The sequence below is a fragment of the Protopterus annectens genome, chromosome 8.part0 (genome assembly GCF_019279795.1).
Source record: "Protopterus annectens isolate FY-2018-M chromosome 8.part0, PAN1.0, whole genome shotgun sequence".
Taxonomy (NCBI): Eukaryota; Metazoa; Chordata; order Ceratodontiformes; family Protopteridae; genus Protopterus; species Protopterus annectens.
In genome coordinates, this window is record NC_056741.1 from 1516195721 (window position 1) to 1516218220 (window position 22500).

A 22500-nucleotide genomic window follows, 5' to 3' on the forward strand; every position below is an offset into this window, starting at 1 on the left:
TGGTAACCAAAATGAATGAACAAACAAACATATAAACAAACACATTTAGTCACTCCACTGGAAAGGTACAATAAGTTAGTCAGTCCACTGGAATGGCTCTTCCAAAATCCATCAAGACTGAAGTATCATGGACTTTGGTATTAAGAGGGCTTAGTATTCTCCTTATCTCCATGCTGTATGCCCAGATACTGTGGCTAAGATCAAATCTTGACAGATTTAGTTCAGACATGGAATGTAGTATCTGTCCTACTCCTATACACCATAAAAACTAAGGAAATTCACCTGACAGTGTACTGAGGCTCCGTCTCCAACATTTTATTAAAAATAACCGTCCACTTAAGGAAGTCAGTGCCGCCAAACTATCTGCATTAAAAACTGAACTAGAAAAAAATATTACAACCACGTAGCCATTGGTCTGACATCAAGCATCACCTTCCCCCTAATAATTCAAAGCAGCTCACTTTGTTTTTTGTAATCTGGTCCACAATTAAATGGTGCACTCCATCCTGTGGCCTAATGTCAGAAATGCCACACCTAACCCACACCTTCCAAGAACAAAAATCTAACATCTTTTTTGACTTTGAGAGGTCAGATCAAAGGAGGTGCAGACAAACAGGTATGTGTAGTACGAGCCTAACTTTGAATAAAAAAATGGAAGGGGGGGGGTGGAGCCATATTCCCAAACAAATGCAACTATAAATGACTTAATACCTGCAATTACTGTACAACCACAGAAACATGCCCTATACTGCACTTTATGTTCTCTTCTGTGGAGCACAACAGACTTGGGGTTTCTTTCCCATGCAATATGTAATACAGATGCATACAAACAGGGATATTAACATGGCTGAAGAGCTCCACACTGTCTAAAACAGAAATCCTGCTATCAATTTATGCCATAGCTCTCAATGAACTGGGGATGAATCTCAAAAGAATCAGGGACAAATATGGAAATAATCAGGGACACTGTTAAAATATTAATATTATTAACATGAGAGTCATTAACAGAATAACAGAAGGTGAATTACTATACCTTTTCCGAAGTAAAAGAAGTCTGGAACTCTAAATCATAAAATTATTTATCAAGTATTGTTCACCACCTCTTCTCCAAAAGTCACCGATTTTAGGAGGGATCGAGAGGGACAGAAGTATAATTAGACTGAAAATCAGGGACTGAAAATGAGAGGTATGAGTTATGCAGCTACTGGCTTTGAATGGGTTTATAGTTATACCAGTACATGCCAAGTTTGTATAACTTATGGAGCATGGGTCAGCTGGGAGATGTCTATTGTGGTAGAAAGAGATACAGTTAAGAGTAAGGCTACAGTAAGTTGAAATATAACAGTAAGCAGGAGAAAAGGATAACGGTAGAAAATAAAGATGGCATCTGCAGGAATTTTAAGTGCCCACAAATGGTACAGATGGAGATGGCATGAGGAAGAGAGACAGCAGACTTGCTTTGCAGTGGAGACTGGTTAGTAAAGGGAGAGAGATTTAGTTGACATTACTGAGTCAGTGAGGGATATAATAAGAGGGAGAAGACAGTGTGGAGGGCAAAAGGGAAAGGTCATAGTTCACCATGGCAGACAGAAAACAAAAACAACAAAAAAATAATAGTGGGGCAGTGTAATGGAACTCCCAACTTGAAATCAGTCAGATCAATCACTAGAGTAAATCTTCAGGAAAAATATCTATGTGGAGGCTTCCATACAAACCTTCTATCAAAGATATACTCAAGGAATTTGTTGCATCCAAAAACAATACAAAACGTCCGTTCTCTACATGATTGTATACCATTTGTAATCCAGTCAGACCTGTTGGACCATAAGTAATACAAGCATATCTTGATGCAGTAGTAGACAATAACTTATAGAGCTGTGGTGTAGTATGTAGGAGAAGTATGTGGCAAGTTACAGGACAACGTTCTTGGTTTACTTGTAAATATATCCCCATCCCCAGATATGGCAATGAGCACTGGGTATAAGTGACAGACATGAGGCTGCTTCTCTGGGTCACCAAGCTTATGCCCAATGATAAAAGCAGTTTAGCAAATTAGAAGGATTTTGGAGTACAGTGATTTATTTGCTGTGCTAGTTGCAGTTCACTCAGGTAGTCTGAGCACCTTATGAGAGTGTTCCCTAAGCACTTGCAAAGGAAGTTGTATCTGGGATGGCCACTGCCAGGATGTGTGAGGCAGACCTAGGACTAATTGGTGTTTTTTCTCTCTCACCCTGCATGGGAATTTCTATGGATCTGCATATTAGTTAGTGACTTTTGCAGGGATACAAGTCTAGGCTATCCTACCCAGCTTGCATCTACTGCAGTCTTCACCAGTATAATAGTCTTGGAAAATGAACACATGAATAATGTAAATAATAGGAAAAGCCATCAGGCAGTGAAACAGAAATACAATTTAGTGAACTGGTCTCATATGTAGGCTATCTACTCTACAAGGTCCACCTATAACAATTGCAATATGTCTTCCCTATACACTCATGGTTTCTGGCCACTGCCCTCTCATCAAAATTACAGTTCTAATGATCAATATTATTATCAATAAAATAAATACTTTCTCAAGTATTTTGTAAACCATCCTTCTTGAATGTTCAGACTGTATCCTTTCCTTTCACATGCTGGTTTTACTGAAAGGTGCTGTCTACATGAACCCCTTGGAATCCTTTTCATCATGACCCCATTCCCGCTGCTTTTCTTCATGCCTATGTATATGCAGCACTGCTACTCTTTCTTTACAGGACTTACTTTTTTTTCAGGAAATTCACCTTTTTGTCGCACTCCTCTGAATTACCTTTATCCCGTTTGATTCATTATGATACACTGCACTTGTTTTATTCTGTACTATGCATAACTTCGTTCAAGAATGGGGGAACTACACCAGTTACAAGAAGCAAATCACAGACTACACAGATAATAATTTATTTTATTTTACATTTGTTAACCGGGTAGAGTCTGGGCAGGCAAGTAGCCCGTAATTCAGCAGAGACCCGGGGAGAAAAGCTCCATAACAATAGTACAAAAAGATTACAAAAAATTTTAGTAGATTTACAAAGAATATACAAAAAGTTTGACAGTTGCCAATAATCAGAGTTTACAAAAAGGGGAATGAGAAACAGGAAACATTGCATTTCCTAAGCATTACTACAAACAGTAATATGAAACTCATTAAGATATATAACTGAAAAACCATTGCGGTATTTTTGTTTGGTAAAAGGAAGACAAGAAGACAGCAGACTAGAAAACATTTGAACGAAGGCATGATAAACTAGCCAGGAGTATTACAGGAGCGTAGCCATTGTAGAGCAAGGTATTCCTTTAGGTGTTTATTAAAGCTATGACGATCTGTGTTTAAGTTATTCTGGGGTAATAGGTTCCACTGTTTGGCTTCTTTGAAGGAGAAGAGAGAGTCACCAAAGTAATTATGGGACTTTGTTACCTTAAGTATAAGTTTATCGGCTGGTCTAAGGGTCATGAGGTTGGTATTTAGCTGCACTAGGTTGGAGAGTGCAGGGCAGTTTTCAGGATTGTGGATAATGGAGCGGGCAGTGGTGAGCTGATTGAGTGATAACAAATTGGGAAATTCAAGCCAGTGTAGTTTTTGCAGAACAAGGCAATGATGGGTCCTACTGGGTATATTAGCAGCACATTTTGCTATTTTATTATAGCAGGAATCACATAGATGTATATCAGACATACGTAGGTTAGTGAAAAGTTGAGAAAAGTAGAGTAGAATAGATGGGATGTGGGATCTGGCTGTGGCTAGTCTTGCATTTTGCACCAAGTTTGATGTGAACTTAATTGTGAGTGAGGTTGTTGTCTATTGTGACACCAAGTAGTTTTGTTTGGTTAACTGGTTCTATTATAGTGCCATTAGTGGAGTACATGGAGATAGTAGGTGGTTTTGCTTTGGATTTCCTTTTGGAGAAGATCATTAGTTTTGTTTTGCTTGGGTTTAAGACGAGTTAAATTTTTTTTAGGTAATTTTCAATATCTAGAAATGACTTTTGCAGTTTATCTTGGAGTTCTTGGGGTGTGGGTGCAGAGCAAATAAGAGTAGCGTTGTCAGCATATTGAATGATAGAAGCGGATTTAGTGACAGTATTTAGAGTATTTGCAAATAAAATAAGAAGGAGAGGGCCAAGGATAGAACCCTGAGGAACTCCGACAGAGACTGGGAGTAGTGTGGAAAGTTTATTTTTCCATTTAGTTGCCTGTTGTCGATTAGTAAGGTAGCTAAAGAACCAGTTGAGAGCTGTAGAGTTGAGGTTTAAGGAGGCTAGAGTGTTGAGTTGTAGTTGGTGGGATACCATATCAAAAGCTTTGGACATATCAAGGAATATAGTCGTGACTAGTTGTCCATTTTTTTGAGGAGGTTGATGTAGTTAGTGAAACTTATGAGTGCTGTGGAGGTACTGTGTTTTGGACGGAAGCCATGCTGTGAACTAGATAAGAGGTTATTTGTAGTGAGGTGGTTTAGGAGCTGCTTATGGATGCATTTCTCTAAGATTTTGGCTAGGGGTGAGAGAATGGCAATAGGCCGATAATTAGAGAGATCTTCAGATGTGCCTCCCTTGTGGAGGGCGATGATACGGGATATTTTCCATAGTATGGGGACATATTGTTCTGTAACGGAATGACCGATTAGGATAGATAAGGGATAGGCGATGACGCTTGCAGCAGTTTTTAAGAAGTCATTAAGGACTTTGTCAGCTGCTATACAGGTAGGTTTTAGTTTTGATAGGAATTTTTTGAAATAAAAAAGGTTTGTATGGGTTTAAAAGAGAAGTAGTTGGGTTTAGAGTTAGTAGAGGCAGGCACTGTAATAAATATAGTACAATATCATTTAAACTAACATTTAAGCTATAAATTAAACACAATTGCATTTGCAGCATTAAATTCAGCTGCATAGATGACAAGGTTCTGTATGAATGCAGAATTATATGCTTGACATTTTGTCAAAATATGTGACAAAGCTGCATTAAAACACTACAGAATCAGTACGCTCTAATACTAAGAACTTCTACTGCTGTATGGATGAAAGAAAGCGAGTAAACAATCTCAGTATGTATTTTAGAAGCATAAATAGATTAACTCCAAACACTGTTCTGTGAAACACATTCTTCTGCCTTTTATAACCAATAATAAAAAGACTCCCACAGCATGATTTTGCAGTATTACTTAGAATATATCCAAAATAAACCACCCCCTTAAATAAATACCCAGTCAATAATTTATTCTACTTAAACTGTATACACTAAACTCTGTTAACTGGCACCCATGGGGATTGGTAGATGCTGGATAAGTGTAGTTTCTGGTTGCTTGAGAGTTACTATTAAAAATAGGCCTGACTAATACTGTACCCTATAATATTTGTGTGGTTTGACTTGTTCTCAAGTTGGGGAGAGAGGGAATGTATTCCTATCTTCCTTTTTAAAACTCAAACTCTAAAAACAAAAAGTATTTCTGGGGGAGAGCGGAGTGAAATTTGAAGATTACTCTTCTCCTTTAAATTTCCACTAAACTTATATACCAACTCCGAGATTGCCAAACCTTGGAGAAAAAGGGACTATTCAGAGAAATGGCTATCTTAGATTTGGTACAAGTCCATTTGTTTGGCCTTTCACTCTCTGTTTCAGATTTACTTTAGCGGGTCCTGACATTTCAAATGGTTACAGTCTGTGTGAACTTCCTTTGTTTGGACTCTTTTTAGATAACAGACTAGCCAAGGTACTGACTCTTACACAGAAAATATCTTCAAATCTGTACACAATAGTCTAAATAGGGTGACACCAAATGTGAAGTTTTTGTTTATGACTGGTAACACCTTGCTTTTGGTATGCCAATATACCCCGACTCTTCCCTTCCATTTTCTCTCTCTCTCTCATTTCTTACTTAACATTAGTTTATCCAGCAGAATTGTGTGCGATTAGTACTTAACCACCAACTGTACTACTTGTCTACATGTTTGCTTCCTAAATGCACTGTTGTCCACTTTTTATACTGAATTTAAGCTACCCATTATGTGACTACCCATGCAAATTTCCAAAGATACCCATTCACGCACGCACCTACCTGCATGCCTTTAAATGTCACTTGACTACAGGGAGGACATGCAGACTGCACACAGAAGGCTGGAGCGCCTTCTGTCTGCATGTCCTCTCCGCGGTCGAGTGACATTTAAAGGCATGCAGGTAGGTAGGTGTGTGCGTGAATGGGTGTGCCTTCTTTGAAGGTTAGGCATCGGGCTGGCAACTCGGCACCGTAAAAATCCACTGCCAATCATTAGCGGACCGGAGTTCTGCTGTGGCGACCCCTAACCGGGAAAAGCCGAAATACATTACTTTTACTGTGTACTAGGCCTATTGCACAGGTCTGTCTTATCAACAAAAGGCAGACGTTTCCTTCCAGAAGCCTGCACCAGAAAAAAAAAAACACTGAAAAGGCCTTCACCAGTGCAAGTCTCAGTGTTACCCAGAAAAAAAATATGCTTTTGTCTGAAACTCCATTTAATATAACCCAGTGTTCTAGCATCTATCCAGTCCCATGGAAACATCACAGGGCTTTTAAGTCTTTAAATGATTGTGGTTATCAAAGATAAATAAAGCCAGATTACTTGAGAAGAATGGGAAGCCTCAGACTTGTCCATTTTTTATTTTTTGGGACCAAGTAAAGGTAGATTGTTTAGCTTTTCTGGATTTAGTTGGTTTTGGCCTGAGGAGATCTGTATTAACAGGCAGTCCAAATATCAAAAAGGAGATCATTTCCAAACAATAAGGTCCAGAAGAGACCAAGATCCATGTTAGCCCCAGCCTGATGATACAGCCTTTTGTTGAAATTTTACATATCCAGGACAGGAGCGCTTAGGTTCATAGGTAGGTACTAGGCTATCTGCCAGAGGGCATATATAAGCCTAGCCAGTGTGTGTGTCAGCTTTCGCCGCCCAATTAATTAATTAATTAACTGAGCCTCTGTCAAGAAGAGCCAATGAAGTGATCCCAGTTACCCATCCACTCAAGGTTTCTCTTGAAGATTGTTAGTGAGGGGCTCTGCCTAATGTAGTTAGGAATTTTGTTCCAAAGCATGGCGAGACTCTGTGACAGGAATCTATCCCTCCAGCATGTTCTATTTATTGTTGTGGCGAGGTTTAGCTCACTAGAGCAAGTGGCTCACAGTGACTTGGATTTCTTTAGGTGGAGCATGTCCATCAAGTCAGAGTTGGACATGGCTTGTAAGTCAGGCAGAGATCACCTCTGAGTAAGTGATATGCCACTGAATACAGCTGGCGTTTTTCCAGTCGGGCTGCATAGGACATATGTTTGAGGCCAGTAATCCTCTTGGTGAGATACTTTTGTGGTCTTTCCAGCTGTTGGAAGTGTCTTGTGAGGTACATCCCAAACGGGGCTTTGTATGGGTCTGATGAGTGACGAGTAGAGGGGCACTATAACCTCTTCTAGATGCGAACCCTTTAGTAATTAGATGGGCTACATAGAAGGATTTCCTAACTACTTTGACAATATGATTGTCAAAGGAGAGATTACTATCTACCTAGGTCCCCAGATCTCTTAATACCTCTTCTGTATTAAGGGGGCTGCCACCTACGTGGTAATTCATGGGTGTTTTCATCCCGACTATGCATTTTTTGGCATTTAGCTTGAGACCATGACTTTGACACCAGGTGTCTGTCTCAGTAAGGCCCTTTTGGAGAATGTCCGTGTCAGCCAGAGTGTCAATTATGGCTCCCAGTTTGCAGTCATCGGCGAACTTGGTTAGCCATAGTCCTCCTGTGTTTGCCTGTACTTCTGAGAAGTATATGCTGAACAGTAGGGGTCCCGGGACTGAGCCTTGTGGGACATCACTTGTGACTGGTTTCGAGCCGGACCTGGAGCCTGCTATTCTTACTGTGCGAGTTCTGTCTGTAAGCCAGTTGGCAACCCATCTCGTGATGTAGGGGTTTATGTTCAGGCTGGTGAGTTTTTCTATAATTCCCGAGTGAGGAATGGTTTCAGAAGCCTTGGCGAGGTCAAGGTAGGCTGTGTGAATGACCTTCCCCTCATCTATGGCCTTGGTGACTGTCTCGAAGAAGTCAACCAGGTTTAGTAGGCATGATCTGCCCCTAACAAAGCCAAACTGGGTCGGGTCAAGTGTTTGGAGGTTCCCAATGTCTTTGTTAATGGGTTCCATGATGATGCGCTCCATAGCCTTGCAGACCAGGCTAGTCAGGCTTATGGGGCGATAGTTACCAGAGTCAGTGGTCCCTCCTTTGTGGAGCGGAATAACTGTTGTTGTGCCCCATCCTATGGGCACGTAGCCTGTGGAGAGGCTGAGGTTGAACAGTGCGTGGGGGGTTAGTTTGTTCTGTAGTTCGTGCAAGACGCAGCCTGCGACACCATCTGGCCCCATTGACGCTGTGCTTTTGGCTTTTGAAAGGGCTGTTTTTACCTGTGCATCTGTGATTCAGGGACACTACACTTTTCCTTTTGGGGGTGAGAGGGGGGGTAAAGTTTGCAATGAATCTATCTGCCAGGATGTTGGCAATATCAGTGGGTTCAGTATATTTTGTGCTATTTTGCACTAGCTCAGAGCATATCTGCGAGTTGCCACTTAGATTTTGACATAGCTAAAGGAGGCTTTGTGGTTATCTTTCGAATCCTTGGCTATTTTTCTTTCGAAGTTAGCCTTGGAGGATTTTATGAGGGACCTTAGTTTCTTACTGATACTGATCAGGGATGTCTTTCCTTCTTGGGATTTGCTTTTTTTTCTGAAGTAGTTACCTCCTATTGTATAGCCTGTTTATGGCAGGGGCTCACCAGACTGGTTTCCTTCTCTTAGGGGAGTGAGTCTTGGTTTTGCTAGGGATGGCACGATCCATGCATCCTTGTAGGTGCTCATAGAGTGCATTTGTAAAGGTTCCTGCATCTTGGACACTGTTAACCTTTAGCGTGGGGGCTGTGAAACTTACCACCTCTGTCTTAATAAGGTGAAGTTTGCTATACAAAAAGTTTTTCACTGTGGTTTCCTTGGTTGGAGGTGGTGGTGTGGTGTGGACATCCAGAGTGTTTAGTTTATGGTCTGATCTAACCAGTGAAGGGTTGACCTCCGGTGTGGAACACCTGTCGCCCATGTTGGTGATGACCAGGTCCAATAGGTTTTCACCTCTGGTAGGGGAGTTTACCAGGTGGTCCAGGGCATTTGAGTTGATAAACTGCAGGAAGCGCTGGACCTGGGAGTTTGTACTTGAGTAGTTTTCCCAGTCAATGGTAGAGTAATTGAAATCGCCCAATTTCAGGGTGTTTGGTAGAACCTTCTTGTTTTCCAGTGTCTCCAGAAAGGTGGAGTGGTGGTCCTGGGTCATGGAGGGTGATCTGTAGCAGGCCACAATTTGCATTGCAGATTTGCCTGAGGTTAGGTGCACATGGATTATCTCAGAGGCATCATGCTGCGCCACTAACTTGGAGGTGTAGGTATCCTTGATGAATATGGATACACCCCCTCCTTTTGTGTTTCGGTCCATGTTCTGTGGCCGAAATGTGTGGTATGAGTTGTAGCCCGGTAGTGCTGGGGTACTCTGTGGAGCCTTGAACCAGGTTTCATTTACTGCACAGATGTCAACGTTCTCCATACTGAGGAGTGCTTTGAGCGTGTGCATTCTGAGATTTAAACTCCTGGCATTGAGTAGTATAACCCTCATTTTTTTTATTTGTGCTGTTTACGGAGGTGGGTTTGACTTTTGAGCCTTGCCTAAAAAAGGCACTATGGGGGCAGCAAGAGCCTTGGCCAGTATTCGAAAGCCTAGGGGTGACAGGTGCAAGCCATCTCTTGCGAAGCAACGAGGCCTGTCGAGCATGTCGTCCCAGGCTGACAGACACTGGATCCCCTTTGAATGACACCAGAAGCTTAGCCAATTGTTGAAATTGATCACTTTTTCTTTATACTGCGGTGTCATTCTTGAGGGCAGGATGCTACTCAGGGTCAGGGTCATACTCGCCTGGACTACATGATCAGAGAGCTCTTCCATGTCTCTTTTCATGTAGTCCAGGGAGGTACGTTTCAGGTCATTCACACCAACATGAACAATGACAGAGTCATTCTGGAGTGACCAGAGTGCTTGTATTATGTGGCAGATTCTGGCTCCCGACAGACAGCTAACAGTAACTTTCTCCTTGTCCAGCCTAGTGAGTGGGACGTCAGTGTGCCTGACTATAGAGTCGCCTATTACTAGTGTGTTAGGTATGTCATTTTGCCTTAAGGGCTGTGATTGTGCGGCACACTGGTTTTGTGTTTTATGTGTTGTCTGGTTTGTGACAGGAGGTGCAGTTTTTTTTGGGCGTCTGCCTTGGAGGTCTGTGATGCTTTGCAGGTTTTTATTTATGGCCTCCGAGTATGATTTTGTGTACTTATGTGTATTTTTTGCTAGTGCTGGTTTAGTACGTCTGTATGAGGCTGGAAGTGTGGTGCAAGTGTTAACCTTCTCCTCATGACTGCCTGTTCCAGTCTTGGGTGGAGAGAGCTTAGCCTCCAATTTAGCTATACAACTGCATCTTTCGCATATGTTAATGTTTTGTGGTAGGAGGAGAGGGTTGACTGTGTACACAAGGCAGTCCAGCTGCACCAATCAGCTTCTGACAGTTGTGCAAAAGTAGTACAGTGACAAGCTACCTAGGAAATTAAAGCTGGGGATCTAACTTTACAGCAGTTTGTCATCTATGTCTGTGATGGAACAGGCAGACCTCTGGCACGATATTACACTGTATTGCAATGTTCTCTTTAGCTGGTACAACATTCAGAATGCTGTCAGCTTTTCAACAATAAACTCTCTACAGCAGCCACATCAGTAATTAGATTTTGAGCCCATTTTCAAACTTAGTAGATGGCAACTGAACTTATTTTATAAAGACATGACAAATGTAACAAACCTGAAATCTATCTACTTATGTAAGTTTGTTTACTGGGTTAATCCACTGATCTCAATGGACCAATTTCAGGTACTGCTCAAGGCAGTTCAATCAACAACACAAATGTGGATACAGCTGAGATGAAAGTAGTTCTGACACACATTTATCTAAGAGAAAGAATTATATAGTATATACATTGTAGATAAAAGTCAGCGATACAGTCACATTCACCACCTAAACAGCAGGGAGGTGGACTGTATATGCAATGTATTTACAAACAGGGATAGCAGTCAGTATGTCTTACTTATCTATTTATTGCAGTTTGTTAACTAGATAAGTGAACTGGTCCAAAGACCCTTTTCAGCTACCAGCCAGCCCATAAGACACAGGGAAGAGTATTTGTGGTTAGGTTAAGTGGCCAGCCTGAAAGCAGAGTCACCGGCTTGTTTGAGGAAATGTGTTTTGAATTGTCATCACAAGCTGAACTAAGACTAGAGGCCTTTTTGATGGAGGGCAAGTGATTAGCATAGACAGACCAACAGCCTAGTAAGTACTTATGAGCAAATAAAGCAATTTACTTCTCTTATTCTGCTCAAATGTAATTTGTGCGAATAAATGGGAGACCACAAATTCACCCCCAGTTTTAATTCTATGTTCCTCATGTACAGGGGCAATAAGTAAATATACCACCACATCCTTGTTCCGACTACCTCAAGGTTAATTGTTTACAAAATATACGGGCTAAAATCTACAGTGTGAAAGTAAAGCTAAGCTTCTTAAGATCCCTACAGAACTCTAGCCTAATAAGTATCTATGAGCCATAGTTTAGGTGCAGGAAATGAAAATGTGCATTTAGTGCAAAGCAGCTTTACTCTACGGAGTTGTAAATCTGGGCCAGATTATGAGAGAGTTCTTATGTTAAAGGAGAATTTTTTTTTCTGGTGAGCTTTACTGCAAGAGGAGAATATATTTCTAACTGGGGTACTTTTAGAGAGAAGTGAACCAAGCAGGAGGTCTGCTTTTGGCTTCACTGGTAATCATTTGGTTTTACTTTGACTGAGAAAGTGGTATACCAGATGACCAGATCTGATTAAAATCATCTATAGACAGGACAATGTCAGTGCTGCAACTCACCTTTGGTACAGAAGGTGATGGGTTTGATTCCTACACCAGGCAGATCAATTGCTGTCAGTACAGTGTGGTACAACTGAGGTGCTGCACTCCTGACTGTAATGTCCTTCGGATGAGACATTAAATTGAGGCCCCATATGCTTGAGTTGGTGGTAGCTCAGGTGGATGTGAAAGATCCCATGGCACCCAACGAAAAGAGAAGGAGAAGTTTCTCAGCGCCCTGGCCAAATCTCCCCTAGTAGTATAAATACCACCTCATGTCTCCCAAGAAAAGAGGGCACTAGCCTAGTGGCACTAACATAGTCAACAAACAAACAAAAAAAACACAAGCCAAGATAAGATGATACTCTTGGAGGAGAGAGAGATGCTAGGACTGGAAAAACATATTGCAGTCGTGTTAGAAGCACTCCATTGTCAATAGCTGCAACAGCTGTTTTTGAGATGTATGAGAACATTTCCTGGCCCAAAATAGTAATGAGTTAACATTATATCTATTCTTTTGTATGTTGGATTTGACATTAAGGATACAGTCTAGCTAAAACAGAGGTATTTGAATATTGATTAAGTTTCAGTTGGTGCGGTTTTACTGGCTTTAATATCAAGGATTGAGAGAGATATAGCATGCTTCAGATGAGCAACAAAAAGCATACTTTTGTTTTATTGGGGTTGAGTAGAAGTTTGTGTTCTGTTAACCACTTGCTCACTGAATGAAAGTAATTTTAGATCTAGGTGTGGAGGAGTTCAGTGAGAGGGATCAGATCTAAATAAGACACAGCATTATACGTATATGACAGAGGTCATACAGGAATATTTCTGACAAAAACAGAAAAGAATAAGAAGCAAGTACAGTGGCTTGTTGTGATGAGCTTATTTTGACCACAAAGAGTCTCAATTAGGAAATCTTTAGAAACACACACATACACACACACACACACACACACACACACACACACACACACACACACACACACACACACACACACACACACACACACACACACACACACACAACCTTTAAGCAGACTTACTTAAAAGCCCATCTCCCAAATTAAGCAGGACTACACAGCACAACCCTGATGTAAATTTACATCTACCCATCAAATCATCAAGGCTAGTCAAAGTCAGACGAAGTAGTCCTTTGCATATTCCATAAGCCAGATACACGTTAACTTAGGAAACTATCCTTCCTGCAAATCCTGTTTTTGCATGAGCACTTGTAGAGCCACTGATTTTATGAAGAATCAGAATGTCAAACAGGACGAGTCTTTTATGGGTTGAACACAGGTCACCTCAGAGTACCTGTAGGCGACTGTGGATAAGGAGAGTTGTGCTAATCTACTGATTTAGCTGAAGGACTAAGGCATTATTATTATTTTTTTTTTTGGTTAAAAAATCACTGGGGCCTTTCCAGTTAAGTGATACAATTTGTACAAACCAAAGTGACCACTGTATTTGAAGATGGGCCTGACAAGGAAACAAGACAGAAGTATTTCCTGACAATGATGAAGCATGACGATCAAATGAGAGAGACAGAGACAGAGACAAAGACAGAGAGAGAGACAGAGACACAGAGACAGAGAGACAAAGACAGAGAGACAGAGAGTTGCAAGAGTATGGTCATATGTAGACCTGATCTCTCTAACTCAGTCATCCAATATGAGCTTTGAACCACGAGCAAGAATCTGGACTGATTCCAGAGTCTCACATGCTGTGCAACAGAAGTCTGTGATCTACAAGGTCACGGCCTTACTAAGATCTACAAAGAAGGCCCCTGCATGATTACCCTAATCCATGCTCATTAAAACACCATCTGTGCGAGCGTTAATTGCCATCATTGTACTGTGGTCTGTCCAAAATCCATGCTCCTTCAAAGACAGGAGGGGATATATTTTGCTGTGTTCTGAAAGCTGCTGACAAATGATTTTTCCAAAATTTGGTAGAATGGAAACTGAATGGAATTCTGCACCATTCTTAGCATTACTTTAAGTTGCAAGTGGTTTGATCAGGGTAGTTTTCCATGATATATTTTGGTTATGCATAGCTTAAGGATGCGAACAGGGATAGTAAGATAACCTAAGTTTCTGATTTATTCCGTTCCACACAGGTTAATTGCTTTAATGGGGGGGGGCATCTGGGGGAAATTGGTTAAGGCAGGTTTCAATACCTTTAGCTTTTTTTTCTTTAAAAGAAGAATATGGAATAAAGTACAGGGAATGCAAAGTTCATTCAGGAAGTAATATCATTCTCATCACACCGTTTATACTAAGCTAAAGACTTGCAGATTGAGGGAATCAAACCCTTGACAACAAACTCAATTTGTAGTTGCCTACTGAGTAAGCCACTTAATGAAACATTACCATTTGAATTGTACTTGGGGGGGGGGGGCATGAGCACTACAATTACTCAGATAAGAAAAAAGAAAATCCAAGCACTGCTTCTTACAGATATCTCAGTGCAGAATCTTACTGACTCATCAAATGAATACTGTTCACCTCTTGAAACATAGCGGAGTTTACTGAAAATCTGTTACTTTCATAAACTGCCATTTTTTCACTCTTAAGAGGTTTATTAGAATTACTAGTTTACTTGTAATTGACTCACCGTTTTCCATCTATTTACATCAGTTAAAAGCAGAAGATGTAAATTCATATATATTAATTATTCAACTGTTTTTCTAACTTACCTTTTGAGGTCGCGTCAGGGTGTGAAGATGCATGATGCAAGGCCATTTCTTCTTCTTCCTCTGTATTAACATTAAATGGAACTTCCCCATGTTTTTCAAATAGTAGAAATAGTTCCTGCACTGCAATGTCGTAGCCTGTAAACAGAAACATGAATAATGCAACCGAAAAAAAAAATAAAATTCCCACAAATTCTTTATTGTAATCTGTGATTGTTGCTGAATATGTACACTAAAAGAGAACAGGAATTCTTTAAAAAATATGCCATAAAATAAATAGTAGCTGCTTTCTTTTGAACTATATTTACAAGACACACATTGCAATATGTCAGTTTTATAACTATGCAGTGGCAATACTAGTGGGTGAAACACTAAACAAATGCATACATTCCTGCAACTGCGATGGAAGTCATGGTCAAGATGGAACCACAGCCTATCCTAGCACAGAGTCAATGAATAATTTATATCCAAGACAAACACATAACTCCGTTTCAGATATAAAGAAACTCACTAGTCCAGCAGTAGGAATTGCTGTTTCATAGTGCTTGGCTCTTCAGTTCAGTTCATGGCTAGGATGGCTTCTACACAGAGTTTGCATGCCCCCCCTCACTGTGACCATGTGGGTTTGGTTTTGATGAGTGCTGCAATTTCTCCCCATCTCCAAGAGATGCTGCAGCTGAACAGTGATCCTTGGAATTACTGTGTGTGAATGGCTACATGCATGCAACTTACTCTCAGTCATTGTTTTCACCTTGTGGGCACGGAGTGCTGGGACAGGCTTCAGCTATTAGATGAACAGGATAAAGTGGGACAACTGAAAATGAATGAACACTGGACTAGTTCTGTAACTATTAATATGTACACTTTTTGCTTGCCAAGTACCGCACCTATCACTGTGATCTTCCAAAAGGCTTCAGTTGGCTGCCTAGAAATAACAGAGACACACAACTACTTAGGTCCTTGCTTTTTAAAGGTCAGTGTCCATCCTTAAAGTCAAAGTTACAAATAAGGCAGCAAACTCGTACACTCAAGGATAACATCATGACATCATTAGTGTGTTCACAGTTGGTGTTTAACTCAGAGGAGTTTTCATCCATCTACTTTGATCCACCTACAAACATATCATCAGGATTCCCCATAAGCAACAACCCACATAGATTGCAGTGAAAGCGCACTTCCCCATCCACATCAGGTGGATCAACACAGCAAACATCACAGAAAAAGTTCTACAAGTGTGACATTATTATAACATGGTGAACTCCAAGGCAGACAGTAAAACTGAATACTTCATTTTCCAGTAAACTATCTTTACTTCCTGTGACACTCAGCTCTGTTGAAAAGTACCTCATCATGAGCTGAAAGATAAAAGTACACACAACACGAACATCTCCCTTAAGGTTATTGCATTTATCATGAGGATAAATATACCCTTTTAAAATAGACCACACATGACCAAATGGGTAATCTCTGAATTAAGGCTTTCCACTTCTCCAAATCTTCAAGATAACATTGCTTCAGGTCATTACAGAGGTGCTGGCATTAATCCTCAGACTACTGGATGCCTGTAGTCTTGATCAATACAGGACATCCAAGTCATACAAGGCACTGACTTTTCCTAAGGGTTCAGCATAGGGAACCTGATGGTGCCACATAAAGTGTGTATAAAAGACATATCTTTAATCGCCTTTATGCAGAAGCCCTGCGTCTGCAAAGTCTACAAGCCATATCTGCATCACAGGTTGCCACAGCAACTTGCATACATATGCAGAACAAAAATTCTCATTCTGTAAGCATTCACTACTCTCAGTCTCTTACATGCTTTTACTTCCTGCACCCACCTTGGAAATTTTGGGACACAGTTCATCCTTCATGGATGTGCTTCTCAGCATGGCACCACTGTGCTTCTCAGCATGGCACCACTGTGCTTCTCAGCATGGCACCACTGTGCTCAAGAAGAATGAAGTAATTCAGTCATTCACAATAGGTGAATTAATTTGCCTTTGTACTCAAAAGCAAGGGACTAAATTTGAATTATTTACTTGGGTACCTCCATTTTGGTTGTTAGTATTTCATGAACAACTTAATACTGTGACTACTGTCTGAAGACTACTCATAGCTTTAGATATACATGTTTACAGGCAAGGTATAGCTTTACCAATGATATGATTGCTCAGTATCACAGCATGTAGTAAGCCCACTTCTTTGTGTTATGTGTATATGTATGCATAACATACAGATTTACTTTACATCACCAGTCGGTATATATATATTTTTTAGCGAGCACAGCAGTAATTAAAAGCTGTCTGGTTTGAAAATGTGGCATGCAATAGCGGCAGACTATAACGAGTTATTCGCTGTCATGAAGCCCTATGGGTGCCTTAGCACAATGCACAAGTCTGTATAACTCTGATCATGCTCTTTGGGAGGTTTGCACACGCCATATCACCAGAGAAGTGATTTACTTTACATCACCAGTCGGTATATATATATTTTTAGTGACCACAACAGTAATTAAAACTGTCTGGTTTGAAAATGTGGCATGCAATAGTGGCAGACTATAACAGATTATCCTCTGTCATGAAGCCCTACTGGTGCCTTAGCACAATGCATAAGTCTGTATAACTCTGATCATGAGCTTTGGGAGGTTTGCATTTGCCATATCACCAGAGAAGTGTACGGGGCACCAGTCACTTGCACAAACACACACTCACCTATGGCCAATTTAGTGTCCAATTCACCTACTGCATGTCTTTGGAATGTGGGAGGAAACCCATGTGACTGCAGGGAGGACATGCAGACTAATAGTAGCTATAATTATCCCTTTAATTAGCTCCGTTCCTTGGGCTAGATATCCTAGCATTTTAGTGAGTAGCTACCAAATATCACTAGGACATCACCTCCTTGTAGAAAAATTATAGCAGGCAGAACAGCATGTGTTGTTTTACTGGGAAGGTGGGAGTTTGTAGAGATAGTCGAACACATGAACAGGGTTTCTGGCCTCCCCTTCAGCAAGGGTGATATTCCTGCAAATTACCGCATCAACAGCAATACCCTAAACACACAGTCAGTGACAGAGATGGGAACACAGGTCGACAGCAACCTTAACTTCGATCACCATGTCTCCACTGCAGTAAGAAAGGTATTTTATATTGCTCATCTCATAAGTAAGGGCATTGCTTCCAGAAAAAAAAAAAAAAAAAGAGGTTATAACTTCCTATACTCTTCCCTCATTCGGTCATTAATAGAATACAATACTCCCTTTAGTATGTTCCTTTCCAAACACCTGTAGCAATTGGAGAGACCACAAAGGCTCCTTACAAAGAAAATTCAGGGTCTTCAAGATCGGACTTATACGGACAGACTGAAACCATTTTCACTTTACTGTGTCATACAGACTGCACAGAGGCGACCTGTGCCTGGCATATAGAGCAATCTCTGACCCCAATTTAATGTAAATGCTGCATGTTCACAAGTCAAATGGCACACGGGTCACTTACTCAAAGGACCTTAATCTGGTATGTGACATCAACAGACCTTACTGGACAGACAAGATTTGTCTCACATAGGTTGACCCACCCTTTGGAACAAGCTTCCTATTCATGTTAAACAAACCTTCTCGCTGGCCCTATTTAAGCGTAATTTGGGCGACTGGATGGGTAACCAGAAATTCACCCCAGGGGTTCCACCTGTGTCCCTCTTGGACACGGGCAATAGGTGCTGATTTTGTTGTCTGCTTGAACCAAACACCCTTGGGAACACATGTTGAACTTGGCTAGGCTTGTGAGGGCCTTGGGGCTGTTCGCCTAGTAACATCCTGTGATCCTGCAATCAAGTTGTGGCCTCAAATCAGACAGCAGCCAAGTCTTCTGCAGACATGTTTTGTAGACTTTGTAACTGGGATCATCCTTATGTACTGCCATGTGCTCATGGTCCTGTACCATCACCTCTCTGGACAACTCTGGCTCGCCTCTCCTAACCTTCTGACACCATGTAATTATAGGTGTTTACAACTGCCTGTGTCCTTAAGTAGTCACAATATGTGTTCATAGCTCTGTATTGACCACCTTCCCCATCTAGCTCTGGGATGACCCACATTACCTACTAATATCGTGTGCCTACAGTTCAGCCCACCTTCCCGTGTAGTTCTGGGACCATTCTTCTTACATAATGAGACTGTGTTCATAGCACTTCTCTATCCCCCCCAAGGAGCTCTGGGAATAATTTTCTTTACAAAGTGACACCATATGATCATAGTTCTGTACTATACCCCTCACCCCTGTGTAGTTCTGGGAACCATCCTTCTTACCTACTGACAACACATGATCAAACTTGTGCACTGCAGCCTCGCCATGTAGTTTTGGGACTATCCCCCTTACTTAATAACATCATACACACACTCCCATGTAACTGTAGGAACCATCATCCGTACAAAGTGACACCATGTGATCATAGTTCTGGGAACTTACCTACTGACAACACATGATCAAACTTGTGCAATACTTTCCAACTGTGTATCTCTGAAGCTATCCTTCTTACATATTGATATCATGTGTTCATAACTCTGCACTGTTTTCCTTCTTCCCCGCATGGAATTCTGGGAATCAGCCTCCTTATCTACTGACAACACTTGCTCAAACTTCATCTTTACAAAGTAAAGTCATGTGTTCATAGTTCTGCCATAGCCACCACTCCCCCACACTCATGCAGATGTGTCAACCATCCTTCTTACATAATGCAACACATAAATCAAAATTCTGCATCACTGCCTCCCCTGTGTAACTCTAGCACTAACCCCCTTACTTAATGACATTGCCTACTTGAAGTTCTATACAGACACCTTTACATCTGCCTGAGGAGCATTCTGCTTACCTAATGACACCATGTGCTCATAGTTCTGCACCATCACCTCCCAATGTAGCTCCTTTTCCTCTCTGCTCAGCATCTTCCATTCTTCTCTTGAAAAATCAACAGCAACATCCTCAAAGGATTCTGGTAACTGGAGAACAAAAAACATGAAAAGCACTGTTTCTCAGTATAACTTTAATGCTGGATCAAGTATTTTTTAGTAAAAAAAAATATCACATATGCTTTAGCAAATTACTAGAATAGCTACTGCCTTTTTGGCATTAAGAAATGTATTTAGGGCAAGCCTAATACCATTCTTATCAGCACAAGACTGGGTGTGTACCACATAAGCTGTCAGGTAAGTCAGATCTTCAGTGTATTCACGCAGTAATGGGTAAACAAAGTACTCCATACAGATCTTGTACACAGTAAAAATGGACATTCTGTATACTGTGAGAGACACTTTTCCATACACAACAAGGGTTTATATTTTTGTAGTGTATGTCTGTTTTTGTGACACACACACACACACACACACACAGACAGACACAGACACACACACACACACACACACACACACACACACACACACACACACACACACACACACACACAGACAGACACAGACACACACAGACACCACACTTTGATATAAAACACAAACTAAGAGGGACACGAGTGAACATCGGTCAGTAAACTAAATTTCTGACACACAGTTACAGATAAAGGCTGTGGAAGGTGTAATCCTTAAGCAGTTTTAATATTTAAATGACAGTTTTAATATTTACATGACTGCTTGACAATATACTGAGAGGTAGCCATAAACATATCTAGAACAAATGAGATAGCAGACAATATATTCTCATCTGCTGAGAGATTATCTGTATCTGACAAAAAAGCCTATGGGAAAGTTTTTTTTTCTTTTGAGAACGACAGTACTGTGCTCCTACGTCACATGTTAAAACCTGTAGAAGTGCACAGGATATCTATATGCTGTTCTGAAAGACAACTTTTTTTATGCAATACTTTGCTATATGAAGGCAAAGCTTTGTGGATCCTGCCTGTCAAATCTGTAATGCACTATGCAAGTCTCAAAACTCTCCTGACTACTTTGCTTGGAAATGGCACACTTCTAACCTTCAGAAGTCTGAACTACAAAAACACAGTCTAACTACCTTCAGAAAACTATTCCCTCCTGCACAGTAAAGTACTGTCAACATTCCTTACCTCCAGCTTCATACTGCTACTTCAGTTTCTCTCCCCAGTTACACCAAGCAGTATCCAGAAATGCAAGGAGCAGCCTGTGCTGGCATCTAAACAAAAATAGTTACCGACAGAAAAAAAAATGGACGCTTCTTGTGAGACTTAGTATTACTGTCTTCAAGTACCCTTTGTAACTTAAGCTACACTTCCTGTCCATCTCTGAAATATGTCCCCAGTCACTGGGAAAGGAAAAAAAAAAAAAAAAAAACTTAGCATGCATACTCCTGAGCTGTAAGGGAAGAACAAAAGGGAAGGGCTCTTATGAGTGATATTTCTAACTGTTCTGCATTTCTCACAGTTGTCAATTATAGGTTTGAACTTGGCACAAAATGAATTTATTTGTTTTAAATTAGTTTATGTTGTTTTTTCACAAATACAGGTTGAAATAACACATTGCACTAGTGACTTGTCAAATATCTGAGCAACTGATATTTCATTTGACATTAGTACTATTTAGTATTCTATTAGCAGATACAAAGTTTCTTTCTTGTTTTGCATGATGAGGGATAGTTTGTGTAGCTCTCAAGGTAACTCAGTAAAGAGATTTGTAGTTTCATAAATGTTTTCAAGAAATGAAGAAAACAAAGGACCAGTGCAATGTTCTAGCGAGCACTTTATGTTTGATAAACACCATTTGCATGCCTACTTACTTCTGGGGGCTAGTTAAATGGCTGCTATTCTGTGTATATTGTGGGATATGTCCTTTTCATGAGGGCACTATTTGCTGTTTCTGGCACAGTGATTTCTTGTCTGTTTATGTAGGTGAACATGCATATCTTGTCCCTCAATAAGATTTATTCTTATGACATGGAAAGTCCTATATAATAGTGCTTTAGAATGGGCTATGACCCAGACTAATTGGATTTGGGTAGCAAAGTCAGGTCCTGTGGAGTCAGCCAGGGGGATAAAAGAGAGCAGCATTTTTGTTAAATCACATGTCCTGTGAGAGAGAGAGAGAGAGAGAGAGAGAGAGAGAGAGAGAGAGCATTATTATGGTTTACATCCAAGGACTAGAAATCATTGGTAGAGACCAATAACACTACTCTGTAGACATGCGTGTCATGCACATCTTAATACCCGTTGGGAATTGACAAATGTGCAGAATATCCAAAAATGCCCTCTGTGGTTGTCAGGATGGTGCTGTATCAGGGTACCCTTACCTTCTCCCAACTGCTTACATTAAGGATTTCCCCACATGTGGGGGGCATACCTCTGAACCTCTTAGAGCAAGAAATCTGGACAAAGCCACAAATAATGGGAGGACAAGGGCTCCAAAATAGGGAGACTTTTTGAATATTGCTTGTACAAACTTAGAAAGTTGATATAATAACAGGTTTTGCATTAGCATGAGTTTTCTGAAGGATAGGAAGTCTGAAAATCAAATGTCTGACATTATTTTCTGACACCAGTCTTCAGTGATTTGCCAGAAAACTGCAATTGTATGAGAAATGGACCTAAACATGAGTAAAAAATCTGAACATTCTGCAAAAATCAGGACAGTTGAGAGGTGTGTGTGTGTGTGGGGGGGGGGCATAGACCAGACCCAGTCCAATGGGATAAGATGGACAAGTGTCAGAGGTGGAGAAGCGTGAGGAAATGATCAAGGAGGGACACTAGCACACAGCTAAAATCAGGCTATGCTGTTGAAAAAAAAGCCCCAAGGGGGTGTGATGA

At 40.8% G+C, this 22500-nt stretch overlaps 1 protein-coding gene across 1 annotated transcript in view; it reads right to left on the reverse strand.

Annotated features, from left to right (window-relative positions):
- Nucleotides 1-20947, reverse strand: part of LOC122809532 (zinc finger protein 585A-like) — a 299948-nt gene extending 279001 nt beyond the window's left edge. The window contains exons 1-3 of the mRNA XM_044081101.1: nucleotides 20791-20947; nucleotides 19588-19714; nucleotides 14722-14856 (exon numbers count right to left, since the gene is read on the reverse strand). Of these exons, the coding sequence (XP_043937036.1) occupies nucleotides 14722-14856; nucleotides 19588-19714; nucleotides 20791-20802 (274 nt within the window). The 5' untranslated portion in view covers nucleotides 20803-20947. The remainder of the gene's footprint in view (nucleotides 1-14721; nucleotides 14857-19587; nucleotides 19715-20790) is intronic.
- Between the last annotated feature and the right edge of the window lie 1553 nt (nucleotides 20948-22500).